Here is a 14,942-nt window from a genome sequence, read left to right as displayed (position 1 = left end):
AACAGTATTGTATCTCTTAGACTTGACCTAATAGTGCAGAAAGTGACAGTTTTGTCCCAGGAGACTTTGTCCTACAGCTCTAAAATTCAGTTGTTTTCATTCTGCAAATACTGCTGCCAATATTTGTGGTTTTGTGTATTCTAACTTTGGGTGGTAAGTAGGTTCAGCGATTAAGTATATATGTCAAAAGTTGGCCTCTCACCATTAGCTAGATTGTGTTGCTCGAGTTGTGCACGCAAGCATTTGCGTCGGGGCAGCGTGGTGACTCAGTGGTTAGCACTGCTGCCTCATGGCGCCAAGGACCCGGGCTCAATCCCGGCCCCGAGTCACTGTCCGTGTGGAGTTTACACATTCTCCCTGTGTCTGGGTGGGTCTCACCCCCCCACAACCCAAAGATGTGCAGGGTCGGTGGATTGGCCACGCTAAATTGCCCCTTAATTGGGGGAAAAAATGAATTGGGTACTCTAAATTTATTTTTAAAAATAAGTAAACAAAAATAATCTGTGCATCATCATTTCAGCACCATTTTGGAAGGCGACGTTTGCATGCCTGGCATGTAATGTGCCCAGTTGGTCTTGTATAAAATACTGTCAGTTTCTGTTTGTATTACGCCGTCACTGTTTATCACTTCTTTTTAATATATAAGTGACTTCTACACTTAAACTCCAAACTTCCTGGGGGCTTAGGAAGGGGGGCCAGGGACAGAAGTAGGCAGCTGATTTGTGACGGAGCAGGACATCCGCCCATTCCGTGACCTCCTCTGTGATTCAGTTGGCATGTCTGCTTACTGATTATTTAAAATGTTGTGGCCTCTCCAACTTTTTGGGGTTTCATCGAAAGAAAACAACCTGAATGCACAAGGAAATATAGGCACATGGATTACTTTTAGGTTCCGTAAGACACATAATAATTGGACATCAGTTTGTTTGTACAAAGAATCTGCCAGTACGACTTTTATTTTTGTACTGGGTAGTTTCCATCCTGCGCAGGTGTGTCCAGATTACCCTGAATAAGCATAAAGTCATTTAATTTTGAAGGCAATAGGTGACTTGGAATAAAAACTTGTCTTGAAGTTCACTTGTTAACAAATGCAAGAATCTTCCAACAACCTTTTGAGCCTCCTTTCCAGGACAACCTTTCAAAATAACTGAGACATGATGATGCTTAACTAGAAAGGGAGGATGGTCTGTATGATGGTGGTGATTAATGAGTCTGGATGCAGCTTAGCATGATACCAAGTAGAGTATAGAAAACATTGAATGTAGCGATTTGTAAGGAGTATTGCTTTATTTCTCTTTACAGATGGGAAAATCCGTTTGGCTACATTGGAGCTTGCCTGCCTCTTACTTAAACAACTTGTACTATCAGATGGCAACTGTATTATTAAAGATGTGCATCTTGCCTGTTATGAGGTAATGATTTTGGACTTTTAAAAACATTTGTCATGAAGTATGTGAAAAGACACTTATATTATTGATAAATCTGGCATCTTTGTGCGTGGTAGTTTTTTTAAAAACTTGCATTGAAGACATTGAGTTGTGGAACCACCTTAATTCTAAAGAAAGAAGAAAAGGGCGTCAACTACTGTAGAACTAATTGGCATCCATTGATAAACAAATATGTTCTCTTTCTTCCAGTTTGATGGTTATACTTGCCTTGTGAAAATACTGTAACATTTTTCGCATTGCAACCTTTGGTGTGTGAGACATGGCTCAGAATGCTTAGCTACTTTACGACTGGCCATTCCATTACAGCTCTTGTGGGCCATTCATTTATAATTTTGAAGTGAATGTTGTTGAAGCAATTTCAATACCATCATGCCTTGGGCACAAATTTCTTAAAACTAAGATGCAAACTGCTTTTGGATAAAAGGACAGGGAAAACTGTAGGTTGTAACTCAGAAGTTACGAGGGCAGCACTGTGGCGATGTGGTGTCTTGAGGCTCTGAATAGTGAGGCAGAATTTTTGAATGCATGCCTTATTTGCTACAATTTAATGTTTATTGGGACTTTGTCTTCTGCTTCTAAAATAACAAAGTGCCCAACATGCCTTCTCCATGTGACCCCCGTTGTGACTAGATAGGGATAAGAATGAACAATTATTCCACGTTTCCACCAATGAATGAATGCCTTTAAGATTGCCTCATCAGCACATGTTAATGTCATATTTGGCTGCACTTGCCACCTTCATAGAATCCCTACAATGTAGAATGAGGCCATTCGGATCATGGAGACCGCACCGGCCCTTGGACAGAGCATCCTACAGCTCCACCCTATCCACGTAACCCAGTAACCGCACCTAACCTTTTGCGCACCAAGGGGCAATTTAGCACGGCCAATCCACCTAACCTGCACATCTTTGGACTGTGGGAGGAAACCGGAGCACCCGGAGAAAACCCATGCAGATACTGGGAGAATGGGCAAACTCTAGACAGTCACCAGAGGCCGGAATTGAACCTGGGTCCCTGGAGTTGAGGCAGCAGTGCTAACAACTGTGCCACCATGCTGCCCTGATCCCACTATTTAGCCCATTGCTCAAGAAAATGTATAAGTGCGCTGGATTTCTGGATGGGTCCGTCAATATTGCAATGCCAACTATGAAAATAAGTGACAGATGGGACAGAACAGATATTCCACTTGGCTCCCCCTTAAGCTATTATAGACGTCACAGCACCTTCCAAACCCCTGACCGTTACCACCTAGAAGGACATAGGGTAGTAGATGCACGGGAACACCAGCACCTGCAAGTCCCCCCCCCCCCCCCCCCCCCCCAAGTCGCACACCATCTATATCACCATTCCTTCATTGTCACTGGGTCAAAATCTTGGAACTCCTTCCCTTTTTAAAAAATAAATAATTTCGTTCTCCTTTTTCACATTTCCATCAAATTGTACAACAACAAATAATCAACAATAACAACAAATGCAATGGCAATCACCTAGCCAACACTCCCCTTGTCCCACCCACCCTCAAACAACTCCCAACATTCTGAATACAAAACACCAATGAAAAAGAATCATCAATAACTTATACATTCCATATCCCCCCCCTTCCCCGCGCCATGTTCAATGTCATCCAATTCATCAAAATGCATGATGAGCAAGGTCCATGAGTTGTGGAACCCTTCCATCCTCTCTTTCCGCCCCCCCCCCCTTCCATCCTCTCTTTCTGCCCCCCCCCTTCCATCCTCTCTTTCTGCCCCCCCCCTTCCATCCTCTCTTTCTGCCCCCCCCCTTCCATCCTCTCTTTCCGCCCCCCCTTCCATCCTCTCTTTCCGCCCCCCCCTTCCATCCTCTCTTTCCGCCCCCCCCCCTCCATCCTCTCTTTCCGCCCCCCCCCCCCTTCCATCCTCTCTTTCCGCCCCCCCCCCCTTCCATCCTCTCTTTCCGCCCCCGCCCCCCCAAACCACCAAACTCAAACTTTACTTTCTCGAACATTAGGAACTCCAGCAGATCCCCCCACCCACCACGACGAGTCACAGGGTGGAGAAGCCGACCTCGACCCCAACAGAATGCGCTTTCGGGCAATCAGCGAGGCGAAGGCCAAGACATCTGCCTTCGCACCCACTTCCAACTCCAGCCAATCTGACCCCAAATATGGCTTCCAGGGGACCTGGTTCGAGTCTTACTGCACCACCTTTGAGATTACCTTAAAGACCTCCCTTCAATACCCTCCAGTTTTGGGGGTTGGGTTACGGGTATAGGGTGGATACGTGGGTTTGAGTAGGGTGATCATTGCTCGGCACAACATCGAGGGCCGAAGGGCCTGTTCTGTGCTGTACTGTTCTATGTTCTAAAAAGTTATTCTCGCCCTTGAGGTGTGCCCTATACACCACCTTCAACTGTATTAGTCCCAACTTCATGCACGTAATTGATGCATTCACCCTCCGGACCCTCCCTACGAAGCATCTCACACCATGACCCCCCTCCTCAATATCCTCTCGCAACTCTTCCTCCCACTTCGCCTTAATCCTCTCTAGCAATACCTCATCTTCCCCCTGAATCACCCCATAAATTGCCGACACCACCCCCTTCTCCATTCACCCGTCATCAATATCTCTTCCAACAGTGTGGGATCTGGCGCCATTGGAAAGCTCTGAACCTCCTTACTGGCAAAATTTCAGACCTGTATATACCTAAACATCTACCCCTGCCCCAACCCATATTTCTCCTCCAACTTCGCAAACCGGTCTCCCAGAAACAAATCCTTTTAATACCCTTACTCCCCTCTCCTCCCATCCCTGAAAATTCCCATCCCACCTTCCTGGCTTGAATCTATGATTCCCTCGAATTGGCATTTCCCTTGACCCTGCCCATAACCTAAAGTACTGGCGCAACTGCCTCCAGATCGTCAGCGTGGCCACTACCACCAGACTCCCTGACTATTTCCCCGAGGCAATGGGGAGCGGTGCTGTTGCCAACGCCCTTAACTTGGAACTCCCTTCCTAAGGGGCTGTTTAGCACACTGGGCTAAATCGCTGGCTTTGAAAGCAGACCGAGGCAGGCCAGCAGCGCGGTTCGATTCCCGTAACAGCCTCCCCGAACAGGCGCCAGAATGTGGCGACTAGGGGCTTTTCACAGTAACTTCATTGAAGCCTACTCGTGACAATAAGCGATTTTCATTTCATAACAGCACTCACTACAGCAGTCAGCTCAGCATCTTCTTGAGGGCAATTGGAGATGTGCAATAAATGCTGGCCGAGTCAGCGATGACAGCATCCCAGGAACAATTTTTTAAAAATCATTACTGACTAAGGCATTGAACAGATTATATGGCACTGGATAATCTTGCATTTCTCACGTGGAGGCATAACATTGAGTATGTTCAAGATTGAGATCAATAGATTTCAGCATGTTAGCAACATCCAGGGATCATGCAGGGGAATGGTATTGGTCTAGAAAATCAGCCATCATCTCATTGAACGGCAGAGAGGGCTCAAAGGGCTGAATGGCCTCCTCCTAATCTGATTTTTTTTTAATGTTCATCTTTTAAAATGGCAGGGGGGTGTGTGTGTCAGTCATTCAGCAATTCCTCAGAAATTGCAAGAAAACAAAGCTTGAAGGTCTGCAGTTCCGGCAGGAATTCTCCGGTCCCTGGCATTCACATTTCCGGTTGGCAACACAGTCCCGCCAGCGGGTTTCACGGCGGTGTGGGGTGGCTACTGCGGGAAATCCCACCGATGAGTGGCGGTAAGGAGGAATCCTGCTGCTAGTGAACAGCGTGCCCCTGGAGAACCGGAGAATCCAGCCCTTTGTTTCTATTACGTTTTTGTATCCCATTTCTATTCCCTACCTTCAAGGAGAGTGTGTGTGTGAGACGGTCATTCGTGCAGGTGTTCCACCTCCACTTTCACCAACTGCTAGCTTGCCCAGCTGACTACTGCTCTCAAATTTGCTAAGCCTGCCTGGTGAAGATTATGTGGTGGCCAGCCTCTTTAAGGGACGTACATCGAGAGGGTCAATGGGAATCGAGCGTGGAATCATGGTGGGAGCGCAGGCTTTTGCAGCCAGAATAGATCCTAGAGCTACTAGTGATAACATCGTGAAAGACCATTCGTTATACATGCTGACTGGTGCTCACCAATCCATCCTTTGCTACAGACTTGTATTCTTATTTGTTTGTGTGGAGAATTTACAGCTCACAGTACACTTCCCAGCAGGTGTCAGTGTATTATCAGAAATTTGAACCCGAGGATTGTCTTCCCCTGTCAGTGCCACGGGCACAACTCTTTTTGGCTCTATAAAAATTAGAATATTTCCAGGTTACTTCTTTGATAAAATAGAAATATACCTAATTTAATGCCAGACTCCAATCTCTCAAACATTTCCTCTATTTCAGAAGGTATCCTATCCGTGTACTGGTGAAATAATGAATTTGCCATCAGAGTGATCTCGTAGTGGAACAATTGACTCAGTCCCTTTAAAAATGACATCCATATGCAAAGCTTCCTTTTAAATTGTGGTGCCTTGCCCTGACAATATTTCAGACACCCCTTCTTGCAATAGGTTAGGCTGTTCATCACTTTATTGGAAAATCTAAGTATTATTGCATATTTGGATATTATTTCTAGCTTTCTCCAAATTCTCATACCTTTTTCTATCCATTTAATTGTAGTTCTATTTCAGTCCACTATTCTTTACTTTTTGGCTCCCACATTTTCAGATTCCCTGGTTCATGTAATTTGATAATCACTGGTCTTTTGTAGCAAGTGGCTAACTTGTTAAGTGAACACATGCAACTCATCTTCTGCTAGCACTGTAGGGGCATCTGTGTCAGGCGTGGAATAAATGCTGATTTTCAAAGTAAATTGGTTATTTTATCCAAACTGGTTAGTTCGGCTGGATCTAAAAGCTCTTAATCGTGAACTGACAAATTCTTGCCCCAGCTCCCGACACAGTAAGGGAGTAAGCTAAAGAAAAGGGAAAGTATGCCTTTTAACCGTTTGAATGTGCACGCTCATCTGCTTTGTAGCATACGTGTGTTTCTAACACTCAAATGCTAGAACAACTGTTTAATTTTAACAAAATTAATGTGAGTCTATACACGAGGAGGGCAACCTGTTTTATATCCCTTTGAGAAATGTAACAGTTTCCACTGTAGGTGCAATTGGCAAGCTTGGTGCAAATTGTGTTCTAAATTGCTCACATTATCTTAATTGATTCTGTGGCTTACATTTCCACTCACTCGTTTGCATAATTACAGGCATAAAACCTTCCAGGAATGAGTGCAATCGTGCAGCTTTTTTTGAATGTTTTTTTCCCCCTTGCATTAAAAAATATTCCTTGAGGTCAGGTGAAGTATGCAAATCATGAGCACCTTTGGGACTGACATGAGCCATAGTTTATATGCAGTCCTAGGCCCAACTATCTACATCTGCTTCATTAATGACCTCCCCTCCATCATAAGATCAGAGATGAGATGTTTGCGGATGGCTGCATAATGTTCAGCACCATTCACGACTCCTTCAATAATGAAGCAGTCCATGCCCAAATGCAGCAAGACCTGGGCAATATCCAGGCTTGGGCTGACAAGTGGCAAGTTACATTTGCGCCACACAAGTGCGAGATAGGGGTGGAATTTGGCGCAGTGGTTAGCACTGGGACTGCGGCGCTGAGGGCCCTGGTTAGAATCCTGGCCCTAGGTCACTGTCCGTGTGGAGATTGCACATTCTCCCCATGTCTGCGTGGGTTTCACCCCCACAACTCAAAAAAGTGCATGTTAGGTGGATTGGCCACACTAAAAAATTACCTTAATTGAAAAAAAAAATTGCATACTCTAAATTTACTTTTTTTTAAAAACACAAGTGCCAGGCAAAGACCATCTTCGACAAGAAGATCTAACCACCACCCCTTGACATTCAATGGCATTGCCACCGCTGAATCCCCCACAATCAACATCCTGGGGGTTTCCATTGATCAGAAACTGAACTGAACTAGCCATATTAATACTGCGGCTACCAGGGATGTGTACCATCTACAAGATGCACTGCAGTAATTTACCAGGGTTCCTCAGACATCACCGTCCAAACCCACGACCACTACCATCTAGAAGGACGAGCAGCAGATGCCTGGGAACTCCACCACCTGGAGGTTCCCCTCCAGTCACTCACCACCCCGACTTGGAAATATATTGTTGTTCCTTCACTGTCGCTGGGGCAACATCCTGGAGCTCCCTCTCTAACAGCGCTGTGGGTGTACCTACACCTCAAAGACTGCAGTGGTTCAAGAAGACAACTCGCCATCACCTTCTGAAGGGCCACTAGGGATGAACAATAAATAGGCCTAACCAGCAACACCCACATCCTGTAAATGTATTTAAAAAGTCTTTAATATTTTTAATGGCCATTGTATGTACTGTAAATGATTTCAATAGAATGGGCAGTTCTTCATTCTGCATCCATAGAGACAGAGTAAATGCTTGGTTCTTGAGATGGAACCATACAGACATTCAATCCCAACGATAGCATTTTCTCACATCTTGGCCAAAATGCTCCCACATTTCACCAAAGCAGCTTCCATTTGGATCACACAAGTGTTCATTTTATTTTTGCGGGTGTCCTTTTGGGATTGATTGCTGTTTATACAGTTGTACTGTACAGTTTTATTAGTATTACTGAAAACAGATTTATCACAAAAATTAGCTTTTTAAATTAAGAGTATCAAGTATGCCACCTGCGAGCGACAAATTTTAGGTAAATGAAACTGACCTAAAATCGCTGGACTATTTATTGGTTTCATTGGTGTACAAGAATTGGTCATTTTTATATATACTATATTAAATGTAAAACTTTTAAAAGGCAATTATTTAATACTTGTCTCTAAACAAAAGCTTCATTTTAAGAACCTTAAGAACATGAAAGTTTTTGAGGAATAGGATTTTCATGAGGCACAGTGGTTAGCACTGCTGCCTCACAGCGCCAGGGACCCGGGTTTGATTCCGGTCTTGGGTGACTGCCTGTGTGGAATTTGCACATTCTCCCCTTGTCTGCGTGGGTTTCCCCGGGTGCTCTGGTTTCCTCCCACAGTTTAAAGATATGCAGGTTAGATGGATTGGAGAGGATCGATGCATGGAATTATGGTGATAGGGTGGGGGAGTTGGCCAATGTTAAAGTGCTCTTTCAGAGGGTCAATGCAGATTCAATGGGCCAAATGGCCTCCTTCTGCACTGTAGGGATTCTATGGACTTTATAAGGAATTTAATGCCATGTTGATAATTCAATCTGTGAGCGTCCTTTTTGTAGGCTGGGCCAGCTTCCACTGTGATGACTTCTGAACCATCATCAAAGATTGGAGAAATGTGATATTCATCGTATGTAACGAGGGCTTCAAATTCCTCACTCTTTTACGTAATTTGGACAGTGTTGGGGAATCATGCTGGGGGGATAAAAGAGCAAAACATGTGGAAATTCCACCCCAATGTTCTTATAACCAGTCAAGCCAAGCATGCAGCCACATAGAACAGTACAGCACAGTTCATGGATTTGGGGGGTATGACTGCAGAAAGCGGTTTTACTTAGTTTTGACCTTTTTGTGGGCTGCTCCAACGCTTTTTTAGGGGGGGCAACAGTTGCATTCTGTGACAACGAGAGTATTGTTGGGAGACAACAATTGAAATGAGAATCCTTCATTCTGGATGAGTGCACTTGACATTTGTTGTAGCAGTTTGATGACTCAGCACATTTTTCTGTTGTTTATTCACGGGATGTGGGCATTACTGGTAAGACCAGCATTAATTGACCAGCCCCAATTTCCCTTGAGAAGTTAGTGGTGATTTGTGTTCATCAACTGTTGTAATCACTGCGGTGAAGGTGTTGCCACAATGATGCTCGAAATTTTGACCCAGTAACATGAAAGAACAGCAGTTAGCGCTGCTGCCTCACAGCTTCAGGGACCTGGGTTCAAATATGTGTGGAGTTTCCGCTTTCTCCCTGTGTCTGCGTGGCTTTCCTCTGCATGCTCCGGGTTCCTCCCACAGATTAAAGATGTGCAGGTTAGATGGATTGGCCATGCTAAAGTGCCCCTTGGTGTCCAAAAAGTTTAGGTCGGATTACTGGGTTAGGTAGGGTTACTGGCATAGGGTGGAGACGTGGGCTTAAGCAGGGTGATCTTTCCAAGGGCCGGTGCAGACTTGATGGGCAGAAGGTCTCCTACACTGTAGGGAGTTTATGATTCTATATTTCCAAGTTGAGATGGTGTGTGGCCTGGAGGGGAATGTACAGGTAATGATGTTCCCGTATCCCAGCTGCCCTTAACTACCTAGGTCTTAGAAGTCATGTATTTGGGAGGAGCTGTTGAAGAAGTCGAATTTCTGTACTGTGGCTCTAGATTATATACACTGCAACATGGTACACTGGTGATAGGAGTGGGTAACAATCAAGTGAGCTGTTTGGACCTGGTTGATGTTGAGCTTCTCGAGTACTGTTAGAGCTGTACATATTTTGACAGGTGGAGAATATTCCATCAATCTCCTGACTTATATCTTGCAAATGTCAGAAAGACTTTGGAGAATTAGGTGATTGAGTTACTTGCTGCAGAATACTCAGTCTCTGACCTCCTCTTGTAGCCACAGTATTTATATGGCTCCTCCAATTACGTTCTGGTCAGTGTGACTGCTCCCCCCCCCCCCCCCCCCCCCCCCCCCTACCCACAGCCACGGAATCAGGGATAACGAGATTGAATGTAAAGGGAGATATGTAGACATTCTGTTGTTTCAGCCATTTCTTGATATCACGTGGAATGAATCGTATTGCCTCGGGATCTCCGGAGGAGACTGAGATGGATCATCCACTCAGCACTTTTGGCTGAAGATTGTTATGAATGCTTCAGTTTTGTCTTTTGAACAGATGTGCTGGGCTCCCCCAGCACTGAGGATGGGAATACTTGTGGACTCCGAGTCTCTGGATTACTCGTCCAGCGACAATACCACTAGACCACAGCCTCTCCCATTACTGTTGTAGTTCTACTGGAACAGCTTGACTAGCGATGCTGCTAGTTCTGGAGCACAATTCTTAGCACCGCAACTGGGATGTTATCGGGTCCCATAACCGTTGTTATATTTATTGTGATCAGAGTTGTATAAATGTGGACTACAGGAAGTCAGTGGAGGCTAATGCAGATGGGAGTCATGATAGAATATGGTCAACTCGGGTTTGGACAAATTGGAGTTTATGGAGGTTAGAAGGAATCAGCAGAATTCTAGAATCACTGCAGTGCAGAAGGAGGCCATTCAGCCCATCGAGTCTGCACCACCCTCCGAAAGAGCACCCTACCTATGCCCATATTCCCACCCTATCCCAGTAACCCCAACCGACCTTTTTGGATACCAAGGAGCAATTTAGCATGGCCAAGCCACCTAACCTGCACAGCTTTGGACTTTGGGAGTAATCTGAGGAAGCCCACACAGACTCCGGGTGAATGCGCAAACTCCACACAGTCACCCAAGGTCGGAATTTAACCCGAGTCCCTGGTGCTGTGAGGCAGCAGTGCTAACCACAAAGAGAATGTGACTATTGTTTTGTGTGGTGTGTGGGGGGAGCGATGGGGGTGTAATTGTTAAGCAAAGTTTGTTTTTATTTCACATGTGCCTGCCATTATAGTTAGAATTTTATTAACAATCTCTGTGAGATTGGAAACGCAGCCCCCTTAGTAATGGCCGTTTCACCTGATCCAATCTCATAGAAGTTTAAGCGGACAGTAACGTTTATGCTATAATTTATTTTCTTTTATGCAGTTTTGGCATGGAAATCAATACAATCCTGTTAAAATAGAGTGGAACATGATGTCGATGCATTCAGGAAATACTTCATTGTTCATCACTGCAGTGATCTGTCTGGAAGTCATTCCCCTGCCATCGTATCTTTGAGTTCCCAACTTTATCCAATAAACATGTAGACATTATACTAAAAGGGGATACGTGTTGCCAAAGCTTTTCTTCTTGCACTCATCAAGACAAATGCAAGAATGCCAAATTTTAAATGATAATTTATACTATAGGCAACAAGGGTTCTGTTGATTGACAAGTCCACTCTGGTCTGGAGAAAGGCAGGGATCTGTAGGCTCCCCAAGCTCCTGGCTAATTAAAAACATGCGCAAGAACATATTCTTTGGATTGCAGAGAACAGGGCCGTGCATATGGATGTATGTCACTACCAGCAAGCGTGAATGAGCTTGATTGATTATCTTAATTTGGTTGTTAATGTAGCTATTGGCATGCTGCTGCCCAGTCGTGGAATCAGAGCCACCAGACATGTTTTGGGTTGTGCAAGTGTGGGCTGGATAAGTAAAGTCTATTATGAGCTGGATAAAGGAACATGTTGTTTAATTCAATCAGCCAGCTACAGGGATGTATGGCATCACACCAGTACTGGAATTCATACACAACTTTGCTTAATTGTATTTCCGCTGATGAGATGTGGCCGTCAGTCCAAACAGATGTTCTGTTTACCACACAATTGAGCAACATGTATTAATTTGGGACAAGACCATTTTTCTTTTCATGAAGTATGGGTGTGGAGGAGGAAATGGAAACATTGAAGAGCCCAAATATCAGAATGCAAGAGTAAGAGTGCTTCTTCGAGCTGTAATAAATAACTTATTGGAAGTGGACGCTATTGGAAGGAATATGTATGTGGGGAAGAGGCAAAGTTTGGGAATGGTGGTTGAATAGGTTCCAAACAGTGGATAAAATATTTGCTCGTTGGTTTGTGCTGCTTACCATTGCTTGACCTCTGCTGCATTGTGATTGCTAGCAAGATGGCAATTCATGCTGAGTGGGACGACAGTGCAGAAAAGAGTTGACATTCTTTGTTTAACAATTTGCGAGGGGGTGGTTTGCTGAAGTCTCCCACGTTTTGCTGCAGCTTGTAATGCAGTAATCTTTGTTTATGGAACTTTAAGTTCAGGTGGTGTCATGAATTATTTAAGTGGGTTACACAGCTTGGAAAAATTGACCTGGCTGTATTTTTCAGCACCACATAATTTGCTTATTCCTGACTCTGAACTTTAGTACACTAAATTGGAAATACAAGAATGGCTTGATGCAAGATCATAATTCAAAGTAACCTGCTTTATGAATTGCTCGATTGTGGAGAATTAGGATGATTCAAAAACTTAGCAATTCTATTATGAGGGTGTGTCAGACAAATGGGGTTGGGGAGCATCACATGAATAGTTTCACACATCTCTGATAGGCTAATCAATTGATTTATTTTGTCTTACGGAATCAGTTTCTGTAGCTGAATCATCAATAAATCAATAAGTAATAATAAGTGGGCTTGGCTGCATGGAAGAAGGGTAAATTGTTAACAATTCTTGAGCTGACCACCTCTGACACTTGGAGGCTGTAAGCCCCCAGACGTAGCACACGCCACCTGACTGTTGCATTTGCAATGGAGGAAGCTGCTCTCCGCAGCAAATGAAGTTCAAGTCTAGAAGGTTTTTTCTTTTGGTTTTTAACATTTCTAATTTTATTTATATGTTGTTTGTAACCCAATTTAGACTTGATGTCCTCTGTATCCATTAATTAGGCTATAATTGCATTCATTATTCCATCAGTTCTGCTGCTCTATCATTTTTTTGTACTTTTCTGCAGGGCGCACGGGAAGAAAGTGTCCACTTATTGCGGCGTTTCTATAAGGTAAGGCTGAAGATGATGTAATTCAGTGGAATTTTCATGTTTTTTTTCAGCTGGTGTTACTGCACCGCATTCAAACAATATAGAACCCCAAACTGCTTCGAAAAATGCATTAAAAGGGCAAACTGAAAATGTGGACAAATTAAAATCTCTGAAGTTTAAAGGGAAGAAAATACCTTTTTTTCAATAATTTTCTAGAAGTACTTCGTTTTAAAATGGATTGATCTTGACAATTCTAGAGCAACTTTGCAGCAAGTGCAAAATATAAACTGAGCGAATAATGGTTTAAAGTACAATTTTGGTTGTTAAGTCATTTCACAGGGGCTGGTTTAGCTCACTGGGCTAAATCGCTGGCTTTTAAAGCAGGCCAGCAGCAAGGTTCGATTCCCGTACCAGCCTCCCCGGACAGGCGCCGGAATGTGGCGACTAGGGGCTTTTCACAGTAACTTCATTGAAGTCTACGCATGACAATAAGCTATTTTCATTTCATTTCATCTGTTGGAAAGTGATTGACATTGAACAATGCAATAAGCCAAGGAAAGGCGGTATTGTCTTCAAAGACCACTCTTGTGACTGAAAATGCCCCAAATAAGTTTCTTCCGCCATTGGAGAAAATGACATTTGGACCGCAGGCTCCTGCAGTGTTTGTCTTGGAAAAGCATAGAAACACGAAAGCCAAAGGTGATGAAGAATTTGATGCGCACTCAAAACCGGGCCAAGTGCGAATGTGCAGGACAGTTTCTGAAACCAGAGGTGGAAAGGGAAATTTGGCCATTAAAATTTGTTTTATTGGTGCTGTGCTGTGTGGGGAACAAAATACTGGGGCTGTTTAGCACAGGGCTAAATCGCTGGCTTTGAAAGCAGGCCAGCAGCACGGTTCGATTCCCTTACCAGCCTCCCCGGACAGGCGGCAGAATGTGGCGACTAGGGGCTTTTCACAGTAACTTAATTGAAGCCTACTTGTGACAATAAGCGATTTTCATTTCATTTCAAATACAAGCAGCTCTTGCATGTCTATTATCTTAATAGTGTGTAGAAAGTCATTGCAACATTTCTTTATCCTTTGGCGAGATTGCCTTATCGAAATTTTATTGCTGTTTTATAATTACCATTTTGCAATTATGGTTACTTGAAGGCAAAGATCCCGATTCTTTGCTTTCCCAATTCTTTAGGCACGATCGACCAGCCACATTGCGTCCAAAAGGCGGCTCGGCCGGTAGATTCCGGAAGATCCCTCTTTCGCGATCTGCCCGGCTCGCCACGCCTCGTGAGATTTAACATGATCTCGTGAGGCATTGCAATCTGAATCCCGTCCATTATGGGCGAGATCACTGTTTTGCAAATTTGTATATTAGAGCGAGACAGTTAGTCTCATTCTAATATTCATTTCCCTAAGGTATCCGAGGCCCTGGGATCTTAACCCCTTCCTCTCTGAGACCTCGGGTGAGTGCCTTTCAATACTTGTCTCCACAAATGGCGATCAGATGGTAAAGCACTATTGGGCATCTCTCAGGGGATCAGAGGCCTCTGGGCAGGGTGGCACCTTGGCTCTGCCATCTGGACACCTTGGCACTGCCACCTGGGTGCTAGTCTGACACTGCCATGGTACCTAGGTAGCACTGCCATCTGGCATGGTCAGCCTGACTGTGCCCGTGCCAATGTGTTAGGCTTGCATTTTTCACACACCAGGGATGAGACCTGGAGATGCCCTGCATGGGTTGGGCTTTTTGGGGGGGGGGGGGGGGGGGGGGGGGGGGGGGGGGGGGGGGGGGGGGGGGGTGGGGGGGGGGGGGGGGGGGGGGGGGGGGGGGG

At 44.7% G+C, this 14,942-nt stretch overlaps 1 protein-coding gene across 6 annotated transcripts in view; it reads left to right on the top strand.

Moving 5' to 3' along the window:
• The window catches only part of clec16a (C-type lectin domain containing 16A), a 303,082-nt gene that overhangs the window by 134,672 nt on the left and 153,468 nt on the right, over positions 1 to 14,942 (top strand). For all 6 annotated transcript variants that reach the window (XM_038820933.1, XM_038820930.1, XM_038820934.1 and 3 more), the window contains 2 exons: positions 1,303 to 1,412; positions 13,089 to 13,133. In XM_038820933.1, the coding sequence (XP_038676861.1) occupies positions 1,303 to 1,412; positions 13,089 to 13,133 (155 nt within the window). The remainder of the gene's footprint in view (positions 1 to 1,302; positions 1,413 to 13,088; positions 13,134 to 14,942) is intronic.

This window comes from Scyliorhinus canicula, chromosome 15 (genome assembly GCF_902713615.1).
Source record: "Scyliorhinus canicula chromosome 15, sScyCan1.1, whole genome shotgun sequence".
In the NCBI taxonomy this organism is placed as follows: domain Eukaryota; kingdom Metazoa; phylum Chordata; class Chondrichthyes; order Carcharhiniformes; family Scyliorhinidae; genus Scyliorhinus; species Scyliorhinus canicula.
Note: the sequence above shows the minus strand (reverse complement) of the source record. Positions and strands in the feature narration are given on the sequence as shown.